The 22,627-nt window shown below is 40.5% G+C and overlaps 1 protein-coding gene and 1 long non-coding RNA gene across 5 annotated transcripts in view; one reads left to right on the forward strand and one right to left on the reverse strand.

Annotated features, from left to right (window-relative positions):
- PLCE1 (phospholipase C epsilon 1) overlaps positions 1–22,627 on the reverse strand; it is a 312,833-nt gene that overhangs the window by 36,113 nt on the left and 254,093 nt on the right. For all 4 annotated transcript variants that reach the window (XM_081236637.1, XM_081236638.1, XM_081236639.1 and 1 more), the window contains exons 12-20: positions 22,479–22,601; positions 22,251–22,387; positions 19,646–19,884; positions 18,079–18,140; positions 17,540–17,705; positions 14,162–14,269; positions 12,932–13,048; positions 9,836–9,994; positions 4,571–4,700 (exon numbers count right to left, since the gene is read on the reverse strand). In XM_081236637.1, the coding sequence (XP_081092763.1) occupies positions 4,571–4,700; positions 9,836–9,994; positions 12,932–13,048; positions 14,162–14,269; positions 17,540–17,705; positions 18,079–18,140; positions 19,646–19,884; positions 22,251–22,387; positions 22,479–22,601 (1,241 nt within the window). The remainder of the gene's footprint in view (positions 1–4,570; positions 4,701–9,835; positions 9,995–12,931; positions 13,049–14,161; positions 14,270–17,539; positions 17,706–18,078; positions 18,141–19,645; positions 19,885–22,250; positions 22,388–22,478; positions 22,602–22,627) is intronic.
- On the forward strand, positions 2–7,052 carry LOC308618654. Its single transcript, XR_014016050.1, has 3 exons — positions 2–83; positions 3,799–3,943; positions 6,715–7,052. It is a non-coding gene; the product is annotated as an uncharacterized lncRNA (long non-coding RNA).

A 22,627-nucleotide genomic window follows, 5' to 3' on the forward strand; every position in this document is an offset into this window, starting at 1 on the left:
GAAAATGAGTTGGCAGGCTTCAGCAAACAAGAACTGAATGCTTCACTTAAGGGCTATGGCTACATCATTGCAAGGATATCCAGGTACTTGTGCTTATCTGTAAGACTGAGGCGCTGGCTACATGTTACCAAAATGATGGCTTGAACTATAATTTAAAAAATTTGTTAAATGATACATTTATTTTTGATTGAATAGACTAATTTACCAGTAGTTTTGGTACCATATAGACGTAATCTAAATGAGAAAGCTCATTTTCATACACATGATTGGAACTGTACAAACATTATGGAAGATACCCTGTCAAGAAGCTCTCAGCACAAAAGTTTGGGAAGGATTTAGTGGTTGAAGCACTTCTAGATGGTGCAGGCATGATTTAATCACTCTCACTTTAAAATGAAGCTATTAGCTTTTTTTACCTCTAGAAATGTCAAAACCAGAGGGAAAAAGACACTTATTTGCAATGCAGTTTTCACAATTACACTTAATTGGAAAGTAAATTTTTCATAACTGTCTATCAATTTATTAAGGGAAAATCTTAAGGATAGGAATTAAAATATATCTAAAAATTTCCAAAGTATGACAGATAATCTTATACTTTGCTCTTGTTTTGGTATTACTATTCAAAATGATTTTAAAGGTGTTAGAGATATAACATGATTATGTTCTTTTAAAATGAAAAACAAGAAAGCTCATTTCTCACCCATGATTTTACTATCTCATCAGATCACAAATGCTTAGACCAAAATATCCTTATACCAAATCAGGGCCATGCAGGCTGCCAAGAAATAAACGAGATCAATCATTTAATTACATTTTTATTCTTATGAGGGTCACAACTTCATGCTAATCAGGCCTAAGCAAATAGAAACAGAATGCCGACATTCATGCAGTTAAAAGGTCAGGTTCAAGTGGCTTTACCTGCCTGACTGTTAGGAACAGAAGAAGCAGTAAGGACATCTGCTACAGAAAGACAGAATCAGAAAGGGGATAAAAGTAAGGAAAATTAAGGCAAAAAGCCAGATAAATTAAACTAGGGTATGAAGCAAAGCATGAATAACAACAGCTTAGATTACAAGGTAAATGAAATACGAAATCTTCCATCGATTTAATATTTTGACTATTAAGGGATGCAAAGGCTAGCAATAAAAGAAGTGCAAACATTGTTAACGTTAATCATGCTGCCACGTTCACATTATGTATTTTCAGCTACTGATTGTCCTAATACTCCCCAAAATACTTTATGTCAAATGGATAGAAATTGATTAATTTGTTAGACTGATGCAGTCATTAGACTTCATATATACGAAGTCATAGAATGTCTGTATGAAGTTGGAAATTCAAATCTCTAATGCATGTTCAAAGCTAGTCAAGATAAACAGCAAGGTTGGGAAAAAATTAATTAATATTTATTTAATAAAATTTAATTGAATAAATATTTATCAAGCACTTAGTGGCCAAAAGGCAGAGTAGCAGTTCCTGAAATACTTGAGCCTCATTTGCAACTTCCTTTAGATTTTCTGGAAGTAATTTTGTGCCTAGGAACTGTCACATTTTTTCTTTTAAAGAGTTCTTTTTTAAAATTAATTATTTTATTTATTTTTGGCTGCGTTGGGTCTTCGTTGCTGTGTGTGGGCTTTCTCTGGTTGCTGAGAGCAGGGGCTACTCTTTGTTGCGGTGCACAGGCTTCTCATTGTGGTGGCTTCTCTTGTTGCAGAGCACGGGCTCTAGGCGCGCAGGCTTCAGTAGTTGTGGCATGCAGGCTTCAGTAGTTGTGGCTCGCGGGCTCTAGAGCGCAGGCTCAGTAGTTGTGGAGCACAGGCTTAAGTTGCTCTGTGGCATGCGGGGTCTTCCCGGATCAGGGCTCGAACCCATGTCCCCTGCATTGGCAGGCGGATTCTTAACCACTGCGCCACCAGGGAAGCCCAGAACTATCACAGTTTTATAGCCAAAAGAGGTTTTAGATGAATTTGCTCATTTTATATATGTGAAAACTGAGGACTAGAGCTGTCACAGAGATAAACTGGGCCACCCAGACTTTAGAGATGGGTTTCTAGCCTGAGGTGCCTGCGAGGGGCTCAGAAGGCCTGTGAAAACTCCTGCAATTTTATGTAGAAATTTGAGACCATGTTTATTTCTCTGAGGGGACTGGTCACAGCTTCCATCTCATCCTCAAAGGGATCTATCATTACAAGAAGCTTAGAAACTTTTGGGGTCCTGCTAAGAAGCTGGGAATGGTCCTACCCTTAGCAAGCAGGTTTCTGTTTTCTTCTCATCTCAGCCAGAGAAAGTAAGGTTGAGGGAAGGAGGCAGGGATGAGCTCGGCACCACAAACCATGACCCAAAGTGCAAGACTGTCTGGCATTTAACAGTAGCACCAGGAAGCCTTAATAGGGTAAGCTTAAGTAAGTCCCGGCATAATCAACTACAAGGCCTATTTGGGAGTCAGCCAGTCAGAGGACTCTTTTAATGAAATGGGAAATTATCATGTGGTGGTATTGGAATGAACTGTCATAGATCATAGATGTTAGTGCTAGAAGGGAGAACATCTGACAACCTGTGACAAAATCTTCCCATTATGCCTCTGAGGGGCCTAAAGTCTAGAGTGGTGAAAAGACATTGACCCAAGGTCTCACAGTCTATTGGAGCAGAACCTGCGGGTGCTTTCCATGTATACCCCACCCCAGCACATGTGGGTTTTTAAAAAGCGTGCAACTGTCCTAGAGATTCAGTGGGGTAGGGTTTAAATTTTACCCTCCTAACTGAAAATAAATCAGAAAGCTCCTTCCCCCACCTTCCCCTATGCATTTTGTTATCTGCATATCAAAACTTCCTATACTACTATTACTAATAATTAAGAAAAGTATTTTCTTTCCTGTTTTCAAAAGTACAGAAAAAAACACAGAAGTAATTTATGATACAGAGTGAATTTATCTTCCAGAGCACTAACTTCTTACAGGGGCAAATAACATCTGGATTTGGTTGACTTCTTAAATGTGGTTTTCATTTCTTTTTTTTTTTTTTTTTTTTTTGCGGTACGTGGGCCTCTCACTGTTGTGGCCTCTCCCGCTGCAGAACACAGGCTCTGGACGCACAGCTCAGCGGCCATGGCTCATGCGCCTAGCCACTCCGCAGCATGTGGGATCTTCCCGGACCGGGGCATGAACCCATGTCCCCTGCATTGGCAGGCGGACTCTCAACCACTGCGCCACCAGGGAAGCCCTTCATTTCTTATCAAATAAATTTGTTCTATGAAACAACATTACCATGACTGTGGTAGAGATCCATGGGGAGGCATACGTCAATATAAAAAGATTCATACTCCCACGACTTCTGAGGAATAGGATACAAGAAATGACCTTGACTCTTTCCCATTTTCTCCCTCTTTTGACCTCCCCATTAGAGAATATGCCCTTTGTGTTATCTGATGGGACTTCAGGTCGGGTACATTGGCTTTTAGTTGATTGTATGAAGCAATCAACAATTACTAAGGACAAATATTACATGGACAGAGACTAGTATTGTAATTGGGGGCAGAAAGAGGTTGGACTGTAGCTGCTGGCTATGATGGAGGCTCACAAAACCAAACATGGCCAGGAGACAATTGTGCTGCGTGAGAAGCAGATATTTGAAGGAGTGTAGCTTGATTCTCTTAATGCAAGTGGTAAACGGTTGCTGGTCTGGGCATATCTGCATATTAACAAGACAATATCCTACAGAGAAGTAATATAGTCTACATTTATAACGTTTAAATAAACAGGAACTTTGGTATTTTTTCATTACTAAATATTTGTCTTTCAGAAGTTGCCAAAATTAAACAGCCTACCATCAGCAGTGGTACCTGAGAAAACATTCTGCAATCTCTAGCAAATGACACTAATTTAGTGCAAATGAAACACAACTGAAACCTAATTATCTCTTAAGAAGAATCCTTCACCTTTAATAGGTAAGTAACATCATTCATGTGACTTTTTTATATTGCACCATTAGCCATCACCCATATCTTTTTGGTGGGGCCAGAAGGAAATGTCTGGTTGGCTTAGTAATGTGAGAACCAGGGAAGGGGGGTGGGGAAGGGAAATGCTGCTTCTTTCTTTGCTATGCTCTTAGAAAGCAGGAGCGAAAGCAGTGAAGGGGAACAGCAGAGAGCACAGGAACGCGATGCTGCCCCCTGCAGGTGGTGCAGGGGAGAGAAAAGAGTCAGCCCTCGTCTACAATTCCTGCCAAGAGCATCCACTACACCAGATGCTGAAAGGGTGGGAACGGGGTCTCTCTGCAGTAATTCCACCTCTTCCTCTAGAAACCAATTTAGGAACAACCCCTGGATTGCTTCCCACACCCTCCTATTCTTTCCTTGAGTGGTGTCTGTAGTGGCTGACAGAATCCCTTTCCTTGCTTGGTCCTCCTTGCTAAGCAGCAGGATTCCAGAAACTCTTAGATAATATTACAACAATCTGTATTGTTGGTCTATGGAGCATCAGACTTACTTTTGGGAAAAAAAGACACCCAAAAAACCCAGTAGAAAAATCTTCCAGGCACTTCACTGCGTATAGCATAGGGTTGGCTCTCTTACCGTCAGAGAGGGATTCATAGTCATAATCATATTCGTCCTCTTCATCTTCCTCTTCTTCGTTATTAGCAGGTGGAGGGTTGGCAGTGCCACCATTATAAGCCTGAGCTTGCATGGATGCTAGCTGATGAGCCTGTAACATATCAATAATTAAAGACTGCAGATGCCCAGCTACTAAACTTTCATTTATAGTTTACCAAATGACCACCTAAGGCTTACCACAGTCATAAAAAGTGGCTTAACCTATTTTGATTATTTGAGAAAAGCCCCAAAACTCTACAGTCACTTAAAGCACAATGTCAATACTTAAGTGAATGTTAACGTCCCTACAGGAGGAATCCAGGAGCTTTTAGGAAACAATCACGAGGAATCCGTGTGTGGTGCCCAGCCATCCAGGTTTCCTAGGGCAACCCCACCAGGAGAAACCTGGGTGCTTCAGAGAACCACCATCAATCCCAAATGATGAAGAAGCAAATCAGCCCATCCATTTTGGAAAAGTAAATCTCTGCTAAGAAACTGTTTTTTTTCCCCCCTTCTTAAAATACGATCTAAAGGCCTTTGACCTTGAGAAAGATGTTAGAATCCCTATGGACGAGACTAAAAGAATAGTTGATTTAAATAAAGTTTTTTCAACAGACCTTTATTTGAACCGTCAGTCAGATTAACAAAATAGGCCTAGAGATTTCTGGAAAATTGATGTGTGCTATCAGGGAGGTCATGTGCTTCTACATTTGACTAGAATTACTGTGAATATAAATATAAATATAAATCTGGGAGCCTAACATAAGGAAATAGTCCAAAATATAGGCAAAGTTACTTGCGTGAATTAAAAACAGGAAGCAACCTAAAAGTCCAAAAATAGAGGAATGACATCAGTAAACTATGGTGTATCTGCTTGAGAAATAAGACTTGACAAATAATTGTGATATATATTTATTGAACAAAGGATACAGAATTGTGTGTGTATAGATATAAATAATATTTATACATGTAACCATATACATATATACATGTATCTATGCAAATATATATATAATTCTATATCCTTTGTTCAATAACTATGTACCTTTCTGTCTACATATAATGATTATAATTATATAAAACTATGTGCATAAAAGGCTAGCTATTAAATGTTAATACAGTAGGGATTCTTGACCTGTTTTTATGGCACAGGCTCCTTAGGCAGTCTGGTGAGGTAAGGTCCCTTCTCAGCATGATATTTTAAATGCATAGAACAAAATACATAAGATTACAAAGGAAAAAAAGAATGTTGATACAGTTATCAAATCTTAAAAAAAAATTGTGTGCTATAGGAATATATGTTTATTTATTAACATAGTAAAAAATATATAATGGTAGGTCAAGTAACGTTTCTGAAATAGTGATGAGCATAAATAATTCTTGGAGATATAAGCAACAACTGTGATATAATATGAAACATCTGTGATTTCTACTGGTGACATAGATGCTGCCAACTTTACTGTGGTTTGTTCCCTACATTTATAATCAGAGGAAAGGCTAAATTTCAGCTAGAGGTTAGTGAAAATGAAGATGTAATTTTTTGGGGGGAATTCCCTGATGGTCCAGTGGTTAGGACTCAGCACTTCCACTGCAGGGAGCATGGGTTCAATCCCTGGTTGGGGAACTAAGATTCTGTAAGCCGCATGGCACAGCCAAAAAAAAAATTTAATTTTTTTCATTATTACTAAGGTTAAGAATCCTTGTGATACAGGTTGTGTTTGGCTTTGGAATTATGTGTGTTTTAAAATAATTCTTCCTTAAGCTTTCCGAAATGTGGTTATATTACCTTTATAATAAAAATATATACATAAGGAAGAAACAATGTAGGCTATGTTGATATCGAGATAAATCTTTTACATGCAGTCTACTCCAGATAACTGGGCATTGTCTAGGCTCAACATTTTTATGGAACCCTAGCTCCATGCGTGTTAATAGCTGTTATGTAAAAAAATGAGAATTACAGTAACCACAAAACACAAAGGAAGTTTAAAAACAGCATCCTACAGAAACTGAGTTTCATAGAGCCTTCATTAAATATGCTAAAGGGAATCACAGTTCTTCAAAGATCTCCAGTGCAGCACTTCCCACACTTATTTAACCAGGAAAAATTTCTTTTCTTTTTTCAGAGTGTCTCACAGGAGTAGCGTTCTTCCAAGCTTTGGGAAATCTGCTCTAGGCACAAGTGAGCTACAAAAGCAAGTCTATCTGTCTTGGATAAGCAAAGGGCCTTCCTGCAGTAAACATGCAGGGTGGAGCCAAGTACCGAGAATGATGATGCCAAGAGCCCGGTGGGCCCCCTGACAGAAGGTTTTGAGAACCAATAATGGGGGTGCTGCCGTTCAAAGTCCCACTACCAGCAAATGTCAGAAGGTGGAGTGTCAAGGTCCCTTCGATGCTCAGGTACTTCCCCCAGTGCAGGAAGTATGGGACAGGTGGCCCAGTGCCAGCCAAGAGCTGACTTCCTTATTCTTTGCCATATCCTACTTATTTTGAGGCAGAAGAATAGGACCCCAGCCCTTGATAAAAGCAATTCAGATATAGGTCCGGGGGTTAGAGTTGGGTGTCAGGTGAAGAACTGGCTCACATGGGTCCAGGCAGGAGCCATGTCTCATTTGCTCTGTTCCCCCAGCCCCTAGCATAGCACCTGTCACTGAGTGTGAACTGTCTTGAGTCTAGCAGGTTGGAGTTCAGGAGACCAAGGGCAGAATACTGGTGATCTGGCGGGATGTAGTTAAGGATCCTCGGCAAGAGCCTTAGCACAAGCTTGAGGCAGATGGAGAGCTTCAGAAATCCTGCTCTGAGTCAGTGCATCCTTGCTGAGGGTGAGCTCCTGGCACAGAAAGGACCCAGACCTTCTAAGTTAGAGGGTTGGTCTGAGCACACTGGAGCTCCTGGCATGTATTCACCCAACCCTGTGTGAACTCAGATCACCAGGTCCAGACCCACAACCTGCCAGGCAATTAAAAGGTCTTGCAGATATGACTGTCAGTAGTCCTTGGGAAATCATGGGGCTCTGGAAGCGATTTTAAAAAACTGAAAATGGGATTATATTGTCCCATTTTTCCAAAGGGAGGAAGAGGTTAGTTGTGGAAGTTGTATGGTAGAAAGTGTCAAAGTAATACCTGACAGAATCTCAGAATGGATTATTTGGTTGTGAGAACACAGAAAATAAAGAGGCGATTAGCAAGAAGTAGCATAGGTTTACTAAGCACAAATCTCCCACACAGTAACCTCTTTGGACTTTGCGGGTAAGGTAACTCACTTTGTGGGAAATAACAGATAAGCAGTATTTTCCAACTTTCAGGGGGATAAGAATTATTTTTAAATAAACAGATTACCAAGTCTTCCTTATGGAAATTCTGATTTAGTTGGGCAGATTTGGGACCTAAGAATCTGTCTCTTTGAAAATGCCCCAGTGATTGTTATCAATGTATCCTACTTCTGTGTTGTCTTTGACAAGGTCTTCCCTGAAGACCTGAATCAGAATCCTGGCTCTGCCACTATGAACTGGGTGGCTTGGAGAAAGTCCCATAAATGCCTAGATCTCAATTTCTATTCTATAAAGAAAGAGGTTGAAGCAGATTCTGCAGAAGTCTGGGCTTCAGAGAAGAGAGCACCAGACAAGAGTGATAATCACCTAAACTTGAGGGAGGTCCTGCAAGAAGGGCCACAGGGCTGGCTCTCCACTTGGCCGTCGGGCTCAAGGGCAACTTGGGTGAAGGCACAATTTGGAAAACTGCTAATAAATAACTGGATGACAGATGTCAAAATCCACAAAGAACCTTGTATGCTATAATAACAAACCAAAACCAAGAAGAGCAACTTTAACAGAGATAAATGTGAGACTCCTGCTACACAAAAGTTTAAAATTAATCGCAAACCTGGAAAAATGGGGAGACTAGGCATAAGTTTAGTCCTGTGAAAATAACTGAATTCTTTGCTCTCCACAAACTCAACATGAGCCTGGTAGGCGTTAAAGAATTTAAATAGCGAGAACAGTTCTAGGTTGTATTAGCTGAGGTATAAAGTTCAAATTAAGAGAGGTGATGGTTTCACAGTCCTTGTGCTATCAGGCCCTGAGCATTGACTTCTGGAAATCACGTCTTAAGATTCAAAAATGCAAGCATACCCACAGATGGAAGAATATCCAAATATTCTTAATGGAAGTGAAGATTTGACGATTGTTGCAAATGGACTACTCAACTAGGTCAAACTGGACTTTTGACTCAATTCGACTTGAAATTTAAAAAAAACATTTTATTGGAGTATAGTTGATCTAAAATGTTGTGTTGGTTTCTGCTGTACAGCTCGACTTGACATTTTTTAATCAATGACTTAGGACAAAGGTTCCAAATCTGTTGGGCTCATAGAATCCATCTGTTCTCTGGGAACCACTTAAAGCAGAACTGGAGTAGGGCCTGGAGGCTTGGAGGTGATGCTCAAAGAGAAATTAAAAGCTCTAGGCCGTGACCTAGTTTTACTTTGGACTGTCCACGCTGCCGGGGCTGCACCATTCTAGTCCTGCTGGAGGCTGAGGTTCATGCAGCAACTTTTGGTTGCTGTAATTTTCAAAAGTGGTGTTTCAGGGCCAACAGTGCTCTCCTAAATAGGACAAATAGTTTTGGCAGCTGTCATTCTGTGGGATGAGTAAGTTCAACCTGGCATATGGACTCAGTGGTCCTGGACCTGAACTTTTTCACAGATCCTTGGGCTGAGGGCCCTTCTATATAGGCAAGTCTGTGGTGCTCGGGGACTAGATCTCCATGGGTGAGGCAGGTACAGAAGTGCCTTGGGGTCCATATGCCACAGTGATACACTGTGCCAACTTCCATGCTGGGAGCACAGGGCTGCTGCTATTGGGGTTCTACTACCGACCTCAGGAGTCATAACCCCATGTCCAAGTGCTCTCCCGATCGGAGACTCTTCTTAAAGAGGACTACAGCGACCACTGTGGGATTGACAGCTGTGAAGCCCAGGCCCAGAGACAAGAGTCACTTATTATCCTGCTCAGAATAAATTAAATAATGAGGTACATTCTACATCAATTTTTCAAAATAAAATTTTATGTAAGTGGGAAGAGAGTATTTATCAGTCTATTCAGTGGAAAGCCAAAAATCAAATGTATCATTCGGGGAAACTGAATCTTCAAAAACTGGTTACCCATCAGTCATCTGAAAGGTTAGAATGACATTAATTTCTTTGTTCTGGGCATACAACATACTCATAACTTCTTTAATAAGAGAGTACCTTTTGCTTTAATATATCCACTGGTGTCTGATGGGCTTTTAACTTCTTATTTTTGAGAAGCACTTTCCTCCTGAGTTGGTCAGGTGAGGGAAGCATTGGATCATCTGAGAAATCACTCTCAAATAAGAATTTAGCCACCAGTTTTTCTCCAAACACAGTCTAAAAACAATAAAGGAAAACAAATAATCAATGCCCTTTATCTATACCTGAATCATCAGCTAGATATTTCAGCCCAGTTAAATTGTTCTAAAAATCCTAGGAAGAGGAACTAGGAAAGATGTTGTATCCGTGTGTCCCCCGCCCCCAGCCCTGCATAGTTTCTTACTGGAAAGAAGGGAAGTGGTTAGAAGCCCATGAGGAGGGGTCTAGCCCCCTCTCCAGGGGGGCCCAGCTCTAACTATTGAGAAAAATACTCTGGGGTTCTGACGTACTAAAGAAGAAAAAGAGATTCAGTTAGAGGCTGTGATTTGTAGAATATGGTCTGTTCCAGACATGGGTAAGAAGTCACAAGGATACAAACCTTGAAGTAGGTAGGAAGTGGGGACAAAAATGAAAAATAATAGGGAGAATTTGTCACCACTGAGTATAAAGAACCACAGACACCATTCTCATAAAGCTTTTCTGAGTACTGGTCTTCAAAGGGAAATGTGTATCCCCCAAGGAGGTGGGTGGTAGGGGAAGGCACAGGATGACCCATTTGGGGTGAGGGTAGAAAACATGTCAGTTTCCATTTCTAGTTATTTTTTAATGAAAAAAAGAACAAAATGGAAGCTTATTAGTGCTTAACGTACAGACTGAAAATGGCGCCCTCAGTCTGTATGTCAGGCACTGTTCATGAAGGTCCCTGAGGGACGAGGGGGGAATCTCTTGATGCAGAGGGACCAGAGGTGAGTTCTTCACATCTTTGTTTGCTAACAGCTTATTGAGATGATGACAGTTTGGGAGCTTTGGTGACAACGTGTGGTTAATTTCACAAAAAAACTTCTCTTTGAAATATTTTGTAATGAGATGAAAAGTGATTATGAAAATCTTTTACAACATATAGAAGCTCACATTTTATATAAGGAAAAAGCAGTTAGTTAAAGGAGTATTCTAAGTTATACAATTTTCTTAAAAAAAAAGTATCCTAAAATTTCGGACTTTTTCTGAGTTTATAGTGGGTAGCTGTACTTTGTTACCAGACGATGATGATGATGATGATGATGATAAAATCACTGTTAATCTGTTCCTATATGATAAGGGTAACGTCTTAACACTGAGTGAGAAAGTAATTGCTTTTTTAAAAAAAATAAATTTATTTATTTTGTGTATTTATTTTTGGCTGCATTGGGTCTTCATTGCTGTGCGTGGGCTTTCTCTAGTCGCGGTGAGGCGGGGCTACTCTTCGATGCGGTTCGCGGGCTTCTCATTGCAGTGGCTTCTCTTGTTGCGGAGCACGGGCTCTAGACGTATGGGCTTCAGTAGTTGTGGGACGCGGGCTCTAGAGCACAGGCTCAGTAGTCATGGCGCACGGGCTTAGTTGCTCTGCAGCATGTGGGATCTTCCCAGAACACGGCTCGAACCCATGTCCCCTGTATTGGCAGGCAGATTCTTAACCACTGCGCCACCAGGGAAGCCTGAATGTATTTGCTTTTTAGATAAAATTTGTGTTCTGGAAAGAGTAAAGACAGCTGTCTAAAAATATTTCTATTGTGATGTGATTTTGTTGTAGAAAACAATGTGTGTTAACATAAAAACTCTTATGTATGCACACTCAGGCTACCTGGAAGCAGATTTTCTAATGGTTAAAAAATCCTCTAAATGAAGGAGTTTAGTGGAGTCTGAACTCATCTGTTAAAAATGTAAAAGGCAACAACACCTTTTCAATTAGTTTATAAGAAAAGCTGATTGATACCAGGAAACATATAAATTGTCTAGCCAAATTCCAATAAGAACCTTTGCCTCATTAATGGAATTGAGAAATGAGTACCATGATTTAGCAAGTGCAGTTAATGACACCCCTTTTCCATCTGGATACAGGTATCTTTGTAAGGCATTTTTATCAGCCACTATAGCTGTTAAAGCCAAATATTGAAATAATAAACTAAACATCCAAGTCAGTGATCACAAAAATTTCCAAAATAATGAAGTGCATTTAATCATATTACTCCCACTAAAAATTTAGATAATAAATAAGTTTATGTAAATTTTTTTATAATAGCAAAAGGGTTTTTGTATCATTAATAAATAATAGTATTTAAAAGTTACTCTTTACTTCATCCTTTCTATGTTACTCTCTTTTATGTTCTATTTTTGCATGTTTTAATTAATGTATAAAATATGTTAATAAGTAGGATATGTATATAATTTATGAATAAGTCAATACACACACAACAGGAATATGTGGTATATTTTACTGATGGGGTATGCAATCAAAAAAGTTTAGAGACCATTATTCTAAATGATGGCAAAGAAAAGGCAACATGAAAGCCTAATTAGTTTTGTTGACATTAGTATTTGGGGACATTTCCCTCTAGCCATGCCCCTCCCTCCCACTGAGAGCCATATTCCCATAAATGCCTCTACCAGTGGAGGAGGGGGGAAGTATAATGGCGTATTTGCCCTTAGATCTGTCTGTATTATAGTTCCCTTGTATAAGGAAGAACCGAGTGTTAACAGCACTATTCTGGCCAGTCTAACCTCTTTGCCACCTTGGATCTCCATATATGAAGTTGGGCCACAAGAAGATTTGACTTATTTACCCTGAGATATTTTCAGCTTTTCCACATACAACTGACAGGTGACATCCTGGCATCCCTGATTTGTGGTACCAAAAGTGTTGGAAAGTTGGTCTCTTGTTATCTCCGAAGGTTTTCTGGAAATGCTCAGGAGACCACAGAACAGTGCTTCTATCACTCCAGCTGAAAAGATGGACCACTCAAGAAAGAGCCCAAACTCCCAGGGCATCCCCATTTCTCAGGTCTGAGGGACCTTAACTGTACGTGTTTCACAGCTGAGGTCCAGCTGTGGTGTGGTCCACAGTGGCCCCAAATTAAGCTCAACAACAGTCACAGACAAAGGCCAAGATACCATCCCGTCATTTAGCTGATACCTTACCTTGAAAATTTCTGCCATTTTTCGTTGCTGAGGCAATGAACAGTGGTTCTCAATAGATATGATGATGGGGAGGTCGGAGTTGATAAAGGCACTGCGATCGATGGCTTCAACCACTTCCTGTGAGAGCCAAAACAGCTCATGAGAGTTCAGATATCTGCCCAAGGTGTCAAAAGGCAAGGCACTTACAGACACAGAAAGCATCTAAACTGTTTATGCAGAAGACTCTGGCCAAAGTGGTTTTTATCTTTTCAAATGTATTTTCAAGTTAAGCAACAGGCTATTTTCTATAAACACATTAAACTATTCATATTGAGTATTGTTCACATACTATGAGGAACAGCTATCAGTATCCTGAATTTAACAAATCTATATATATATATATACTGAGTATAAGTAAAAGACACTGTTTTAGTTACAGCATCAAAAATGATAAGGTGTAAGATACTTTCCTGTTTTCAAGGAGTTTATAATCAAATCTACTTGGGCAATAAGACATATATCACATATTCACATATATTTATGCATGTATGTAAACACAGTTATCAACTATTCCTTCCCTCAATATAGGGTACAAAAAGTTTTAAGAGGGCTGAATAGGAAAATGAGTTAAAAAGAAAATGCATTTTAGCCACCATCTTCACTTACAAGACAGAAATAAGAAAATTCCTTCCCAGCCCAGCCACGGTTCAGAAAAAAATGGTGTTACAGCCAAAGACCCTCTGAATGAGGATAGTAATTGCACAATGAACAAATAAACTACTTAGAATTTGAAATAATAATACAGTGAGACCAGTCTTCCTGCGTGACCAATCTCCCTAGGTGGAATCAATTCTCATTACTTTTTAATGTTATTTAATCATCTCCTGACACATGATGTTGGCCTTTGTCAGCAGGACACTGGGAGAAATGACCTTTAATTCCTACAGCAAGAGAACAGACCCTGCCTTTTATACATCATCTTATGATGTAAAAATTTCAACAATATTATTAAATGATAACTAATTTAAGGTAATGGTTACTAAACTTTGGTCAAATGAGAATCTAAGGAGAGTTCTAGATCAACTCCTAGGAAAATGAACATGTGCACATCCCACACAATTTGGGGAAGCCTTAAGACCCAGGATAAGAACTCCCAACCTAAGGTATAACTTGGAAGAGTCATTCATTTAAATGACGAATGAAGATAATGACTCTTTGTGATCTGATTTAAAGAAAGTTATGAAGTATTACCTTGAAGGGGATCTTGGTTGTCAGGGTGTGTCCATGATAAATGATGGGCATCCCATCATCTCCGTCCCAGCAGTCCAACTCTACACTCCTACAGCCTTGCAGGAGGACCTGTGGGATCAATGAATGAATCCACCCCAGATGAGCAAATGGAGATAAAGTCTCAAATTAAACCCAGCACAGGCTTCCACATATCAGTGTTCACTCTCCAGGCTAAAACAGAAGGGCCTAAGATTGAAAAGAAATATTACATGTTGGCCGAAGGCCACAATTTATCAGGGGTGGGGAAGGGAGAGAATAGATTAAGGTAGAAAGAGTGCTTACCAGAGCTGAATACTATTGGAAGGTAAAATTTGATAGCAAAAACATATGACCATTTTCCCATCAACTTTGGTCCCTCAAGGGACCTAACATGGTGCATCCTGAAATGAGACAGCCAGGCTATAACTCTATCTGGGCAGATGTCAGTGGAGGTGACACAGGTGCTGATGAGGAAATGAGGCCACTGATTCCTTAGTGAACTGGCCAAACATTTATATAAATCCAATCAGGATAAAATCTCCTCTATTTAGACCCATATTCTGCCACCACCTAATACCTTTGCTGTGAACGTATAGCATGGGAGAAGAGTAGAAGCAGGGAGTTACCAAGGATTTGCCTTGCTGTCTAATCCTAGAACAGCCTCTACAGCAGAGATGACAAATAATCCATAAAGTCCCCTCTCCACACCCATAGCAGTCATCAGTAATCAATCATAATATACTTGCCCCCTAAGCTCTGATGTGTTATCTCACAGCCTCCTCAGCAAAGAACTCCAGGAAACACTACCAGGGAATTAGATGAGATGATACCTATTTGCTTTTCTGGATCTAGAGCTGAAAGCAGAGCTCCTGATATATGTGCTTGGGTTGCATCTCTGTAATGTTTGCTTGGAGCAACTTCTTCCTCCATAGACTGTATTTGTGGACTATCTTAAAGATGACCATATTTTGAAAGGGTCAACCAAAGCCAAAGGTGGATATATCTGTGAATGGGCCAACTCTCTGATTTAAGAATCCACCTAACTATTTTCATGTGACAGCCGTCCAGTACTGGGGGCTAGCGGCCATTAGACTTGCTGCAACATAACTTGGATAGTGGAATCCCCCTTATTTTAATGTTTTTATATGAGATACTTGCTAGATTCTTCCCATTGCACAGCATACAGCACCCGGTTTTCCTAGGTGACCTGTCTTCCCAGGGGGAACTGATTCTTTGGCAAAGAATCCCAAGGCTATCAGTGTCTGTCAGCACTAGAGTATCTACAGGTGTGTTGCTTTGGGCTGAAAACTGTCGTGTAATATGACAGGTGGGACGTGAGGCTGCTCCCTCATCTCTGTAGTGAGCCTCACTGGGAAGAATGTTCACTGACCGGCAGCAGATGAGATGGGTTTTCAGTATGAAAAGACTAAAGGTCCTTATCAATGTCTGCAGGACATTAATGCTTCCACATATGGCTAGAATAGGAGAACCAGGGCTGCAAATTCCAGGTGAGAACAGGGCTTTTTCTCACTTCTCATCTGCCCCACACAGTAATCTTGGGAGGTAACTGGGAGAGCTGAGAGCAGAAAGTGGTAAGAAATGAAATAAAAGGGAGCTTCATACTAAGTTTAATCACATCTGTGAGTCTATTTGAGGGGTTTCTGTGCCTTATTCAAAGGCTGTGACAATCTCTACTTGAGGTGTATGTTAAGGAGTAAAAAAAAAAAAAAAAAACCTCCCTGATGTCAAATAAGGAAATGTAGTGGGAATTAAAGCTAGGACATTGGTCCCTGCTTATTTTCCTGGGATAAATACACAGACACACACACACAGACACACACACACACACACTTCATTTCTTTCCTCTAGAACAATGGATTTCAAACTTCTTTTAATCTTGGAATTCTCGGTACAAATGGAGGGCCAATATAGAAAGTACATAAAAGAGCAAATCTTCAGTGGCAGTGGTTACTGTCTGCTCTTCTGTGTCAGCTGCTGAGGCCCCTTGACAGGACTCTTATTTTGAAAATCACTACTCTAAGGACACATCTTCATTTCATAATAAAAGCCCCTTAGATTTTTAGAGTTTAAAATACATACTCCAGGGCTTCCCTGGTGGGGCAGTGGTTAAGAATCCGCCTGCCAATGCAAAGGACACAGGTTCGAGCCCTGGTCCGGGAAGATCCCACATGCCGTGGAGCAACTAAGCCCGTGTGCCACAACTACTGAGCCTGCGCTCTAGAGCCCATGAGCCGCAGCTGCTGAGCCCGTGTGCCACAACTACTGAGCCCGCGCACCTAGAGCCCGTGCTCCTCAACAAAGAGAAGCCATCACAATGAGAAGCCTGCGCACTGCAATGAAGAGTAGCCCATGCTCCACACAGCTAGAGAAAACCCACGCACAACAACGAAGACCCAATGCAGCCAAAAATAAAATAAATTAATTAAAAATGGATTTCTATTAAAAAAATAAATAAATAAAATACATACTCCATACCAGATAAGCTTTGGGACAGAAGTTTGACCAATGCTTTGAGGAATATATAGACTAATATCAGAATAAAGGAAGCTCAAGTCTGCTGGGTTTGTGTAAACAGTACAATTTTTACACTTGGACCCCCCCCAACACACGCACACACACACCTGGATGTAGCTAGCTCCTCCCATAATTAACTCACCTTGTGGGAGTTCAGAAAACAGGCAGCATAGACAAGGATGTTGCAGAAAATATAACAGAAGCAACAGACATATGGATCATTGAGAGCTGGATGTTTAGGTCAAAAGGATGTGCTTTTTCTAGTCCGGAGACCCTTCTGAGTTTTCAAGAATATTCCCATGAATTTAAATGTGTAGGGACAGTGCCTGCAGTCTGTAAATTTTTTTGTTGTTGGTTGCCATAGGGATAGATTAATTTTCTGACAAATTGCAAACCAAAACAAACAGTATTTTGGGAATAACTTCACGGACAGTTGCATTTTCTGCAATGCTTTCCCACTACAATATATTGATTTATTTAGCACTTAGTGAAGCAATTAAGAGAGTTTTCCCATGGGAAAATCTAATTTTAGTAGAGGTAGGTCAGACTAACCAGGATCTAAAGGCTATGAGTCTCAAACAACTACTCTTTAAATTTTGCCTAGAATAAAGGTTAAGTGTAGATGCGGGGGTGGGGGAGAAACAAAAAGAAGTAAAGCAAACAACTGTATGTATAGGCGGTTTTCCCACACATCGTGTTTCCTCACATTTCACAATTAATAGTGTATAAGTTCTTCAAAGGAGTCTGGGGTCAGGTTTTTGTGACTTTGGGGGTTACGTAAATAAGGTTTAATGAAAACCATATTCCAAGTGAAATTCTCAGTACCTGGCTGTAGAGTTCTACTGAGGATTCTCCTTTGAGTTGATGGCCTGTGAGGTAGGTATTGTGTGAAGATTCAATGTAATAGTAGGAGAGGGGCAATTGCAATTCTTTAATGTTCTCCTGCGACTCATCATTTTTCGAGGCAAAATTATCTTTATCCATCAGAAACCTAGAGGAAACAAAATGTTTCTTAGAATTGCATGGGAAAAATATATACTCTTTTTTAAAGAAAATGAACTATAGTTGACTTACAATATTATATTAGTTTCAGGTATACAACATAGAGTTTCAGTATTTTTATGTATTATACTCCATATAAAGTTATTATAAAACAATGGCTATATTCCCTGTGCTGTACATTACTTACTTGTATTATATTTATTTTACACCTTGTAGTTTGTATCTCTTAATCCACTTCCCCTATCTTGCCCCTCTGTCAAACCCTCTCTCCACTGGTAACCACTAGTTTGTTCTCTGCATTTGTAAGTCTGTTTGAAAAATGTATGCTCTTAAATGATGGGCAAAGAGTTTTTAAAAGTTACCTTGCAAATCCTTCAAACGACATTAGGCCCTGATGACACATACTAATACTAGGCTCGAACTTCTGCAAGGGATACAAAAAGAGTGTTATTTAAGTAAAGGAAACTGAAGGGAAAAAACACCACATCATTTTCTAAAACTGTTCTGTTTTCATCAGGAAACATCTAAACCAAATATTTGAACTAATTTAGTTATGCAGTGGTAAGGTATAGTTTTTTAGTCTAAAAGAAAACATTAATTATGTGTGAGTTTATTATACGAAGCATATTTATTTAAGAGAAAAAAGGAGAGTGGGAGAAAAGAATAAGACTGATTTATATGAAAACAAACGATATCGGTTTATCCAGGTGAAGATGGGGAGCATAACGGCAGCTACCATAGAGTTGGTGGGAGGTGAAATGCGAGAATCCACATAGAATCCTCGGTACAGTGCTTGCGCTCCATCATATTTTAGTGAGCACACAATCATGTGATCTTAACCTTACATTTTTAGCACCGCCAGTGATCAAGTCCAGTTGCTGGCCAGCTACTCCACTGATTCCCAATCAGCTGACAAGGCAGGCTGAAAACCTAGACTAATTCTGCTGCATGTGGCGCAGCCACAAGGAACTATCTCGCCGCCCCCTATCTCCTGCCGTCCCCTATCTCCTGCCGTCCCCTAGCGGAAGCCATCACCGCCTCTCGCCTGGGTTACTGTGACAGCTTCCTACCCGGTCTCTCTGCTTTCCTCCTTCCCTAGCACAGTTTATACTCCAGTGGGGCCAGAGTGACCTCTTAAAAACACAGATCAAATCATGTTACTGCCCTGCTCAAAAGTTTCCAAGAGCTTCCCATCTCACATGGACTCGAGTCAAATTCCTTCCCATGGCCTAAAATGCCTGGATGATTCGGCCCCTGCCCACCTCTTTGAAATCATGTCAGCTATTGTCCCTCTGGCATTTGTTATTCCTCACAGACTCCAAGCTCACTCCTGCTTGATACTCCCTGTCTGGAATACTCTTTCCTCAGACCTTCACATGGCTTATGCATTCAGGGCTCAGCCCAAGTGTCACCTCCCCACAATGGCCTTTGCTTACTCCTCTCAGCCCTCCTGCATTACTCCATTCCCTTACTCTGCTCAATTTTTTCAGAACCTATTATTACCTGAAATTACTTTATATTTTTATTCATTTATTGTCTGCCTCACCCACTAGAATGTAACTACTATATTTCCAGGTCCTGGAACAGAGCCAGGTCCATAGTACAAGCTAATAAACATTTGTTAAACAATCAAAGTGGCTGACAACCTAACTACTAATTCTACTGCATGTGCTAGAACTACAAGAAGAGATCAAGTACTGATTCCTTACAGTAGTCACTGAGTAAGAGAAGGCTTAGGACCTGTGTTAATCATATGTTAAATAAGAACACATATATTTGGTATTTAAGAAAAAAACACAACCAACCCTCTATTTCGGCCCTAGACTTAAAGGTGTTAGAAGGAAATATAGAAAGAGTAAATGTTTACAGAAAATAATTAGCATAGTTAGAGGCTTTACACATTTGCTTGCACACCAAATGGGTACAAACCTGGATGATGCTGAGGATTTCATCATAAGTGTAGTGTTCTCCTTGGCAGTTCACTAGGAAGTCATTGAGCTGGAGGATGCCAACTCCAAATACGCCCAGGGATGTGCTCTCCACCCCAGTGCCATTTGTCACGATACTTGCAGCAGCAATGGCATCAGATATTTGCCTCTGGTTGTCGGACAGCTGCTGTTTACTCTTAATGAATAACCCCAAATCGGAGACATTTCTGGTCAACAAATCTGAAACAGAACCACCCACAGAACATGGACAGGCTAGCCAGCATCTTTTATAAAGTTCATTTTGGAGATAATGGTGTTGTGGAAATATTAAGCTGGAGAAACTCTTCACTAATCTGTCTAAACAAGCCATCAAACTCAGTGGAGTTTGATGGAATATAGTTGAAGGAATAAAGTTCACATAGTTGAAGGAATAAACAAAAGTGAATCAATGAATAAATAAAAGAAACTAAGAGAGAGCAAGGTCAAAGATTTTGAAAGCACATAAGCTTCAGTATTAGATGGAAACTAAATGTAAATTTATTTGGGGACTTCAGGCTGTATTCAGCCTTTCGTTTTTGAGACTAGCTACTTCTACATTTTTATGTTTGCAGAAATGGAAGACGTACTCTTAAGATTACAGTTTTTTCTGTACTTTAAAAGTGTAACTGTAAACATTTGTGTGCAGGTTTCTGTGTGAACATAAGTTTTCAGCTCATTTGGGTAAACGCCAAGGAGTACAATTGCTGGATCATACGATAAGAGTACGTTTAGTTTTGTAAGAAACTGCCAAATTCCCTTCTGAGGTGGCTGTACCATTTTAAATTTTCACCAGCAATACCCTGATTGCTCCACATGTGCACCCATTTTGGTATGGCCAGTCATTTTCATTCTAACCACCTTGGAGGACAGTCTGTCAGTTTCTTGCAGAGCTAAACACAGACTTACCATATGATCCAGCCACTGCATTCCTAGGTGTCTACCCAAGTGAGCTGAAAACTTACCTCCACAAAAACCCTGCACACCAAATATTTACAGCAGCTTTATACATAATTGCTAAAACTTAGAAGCAACCAAGATGTCTTTCAACAGGACAAATATCCATACAACAAAATATTATTCAGCAATAAAAAGAAATGACCTATCAAACTATGAAAAGACATCGAGAAACCTTAAATGCATATTGCTCAGTGAAAGGAGCTAGTGTGAAAAGGCTACATACTATATGATCCCAACTATATGACATTCTGGGAAAGTCAAAACTATGGAGACATGGGTTTCCCTGGTGGCGCAGTGGTTGAGAGTCCGCCTGCCGATGCAGGGGACACGGGTTCGTGCCCCGGTCCAGGAGGATCCCACATGCCATGGAGCGGCTGGGCCTGTGAGCCATGGCTGCTGAGTCTGTGCGTCCGGAGACTGTGCTCCGCAACGGGAGAGGCCACAACAGTGAGAGGCCCGCGTACCACAAAAAAAAAAAAAAGAAAAGAAACTGTGGAGACAGGAAAAAGATCAGTGGTTGCCAGAGTTCAGAAGGAGAGTGGGAGCAATGAAAAGATGGAGCGCAGGGGATCTTTAGGGCAGTGGAACTATTTATTCTGTATACTTCTGTAATGGTAGATACATGTCATTATACTTTTGTCAAAACCCCTAGAATGTACAACACAAACAGTGAACACTAATGTAAATTATGGACTTCAGTTAATATATTAATATTGGCTCAACTGTAACAAATATACCACACTAATACAAGATATTACTAAGGGAGGGAACTGTATGTGTGTGTGAGGAGGGTATATGGGAACTCTCTGTACTTTCCCCTCATTTTTCTGTTAACCTAAAACTGCTGTAAAAAATAAAGTCTATTAATTTTTTAAAAAGTGTCACTACTGGGCTAGTCCATAGTTATGCACATTTATGACTAAAGTTGAAAAAGGTCAATATTTTTAGCATAAGGACAATATGTTTTAAAATAATTAAAAAGCAAATGCATGAAAGAGGACAGGGGTTTTTTTGGTTTTGCTTTTTAGTGTTTATAGTTTCCAGCAAGGACAGAAGAGAAAAATAATAAGCTTAAAATGCATGGGTGGTGATGGTAATGGTGGTGGTGATGAGTGGGATCGAGGAACTAGACATTCTGGTTTACATATTAGGAAAAATGTTCTGGATGTTCAGACAGGAGTGCTCTGTTGAGGTCACGAAAAACTCTCCTGTTAAAGGGCAGACAACTTCCACCCTGGGGTTGAGTACCCACCCACCTGGAGGCATGGAAGAGACTGGTGGTTCCCACCTGGGATATGCCACACACCTCGTGGACTTTTGGAAATCAGTGGAAAAGGTTTTTAGTTGTCAGAATGACTGGGAGGCTCTATTGGTGAAATATTCTGGAATCCATGGACAGACCCACACAGTGAAGAATTTCCTTGTCCAAAATGCTAATGATACCCTTTCCCCTGACACCTCCATTAGAAAGATAATTCTCTAAGCATTTCACGATGTTCCAGGTAGCAGCATGCCATGTGGGACAGGCTAAGGGCTTGTGTGATTGGATCTCTAACTTTCATTTTTAGGTAGAAAGGTCTCAAAGGGAAATATTAAATTCTCGCACAAACCTAGGTCAGGCTGAAGACCACTGGTGTTTTCGTCAATGGTCAGGTTGGTGTAGAGGGGGGCTGCTGCGGAGCCGGCTCGGTCGCAGGGTACGGCATAGATGTCAAAGAGATCCTTCAGGTCCTTGCGGCTCCTCACACTGGGTGCGGGATGGAGAACATCTCACCTTTGGCATTGTTATAACAAGGTAAGGGTCAGACAAGAAAGGCGAAGAAGAAATCCAGCCATACCTGAATGATTTGAACAGCTCAACAAACTCCACAAAACTCATGCTGCTGTCTGAAACCATGAAGCTCTGAAAGCCTTTCATTCCTCCTTTGATCCGCCCATGCCAGCTGCTGCTGCTCCAAGCACTGCAACAAAGACATGGCCTTAATGG

The sequence above is a fragment of the Mesoplodon bidens genome (genome assembly GCF_964165515.1).
Source record: "Mesoplodon bidens genome assembly, chromosome: 1".
Taxonomy (NCBI): domain Eukaryota; kingdom Metazoa; phylum Chordata; class Mammalia; order Artiodactyla; family Ziphiidae; genus Mesoplodon; species Mesoplodon bidens.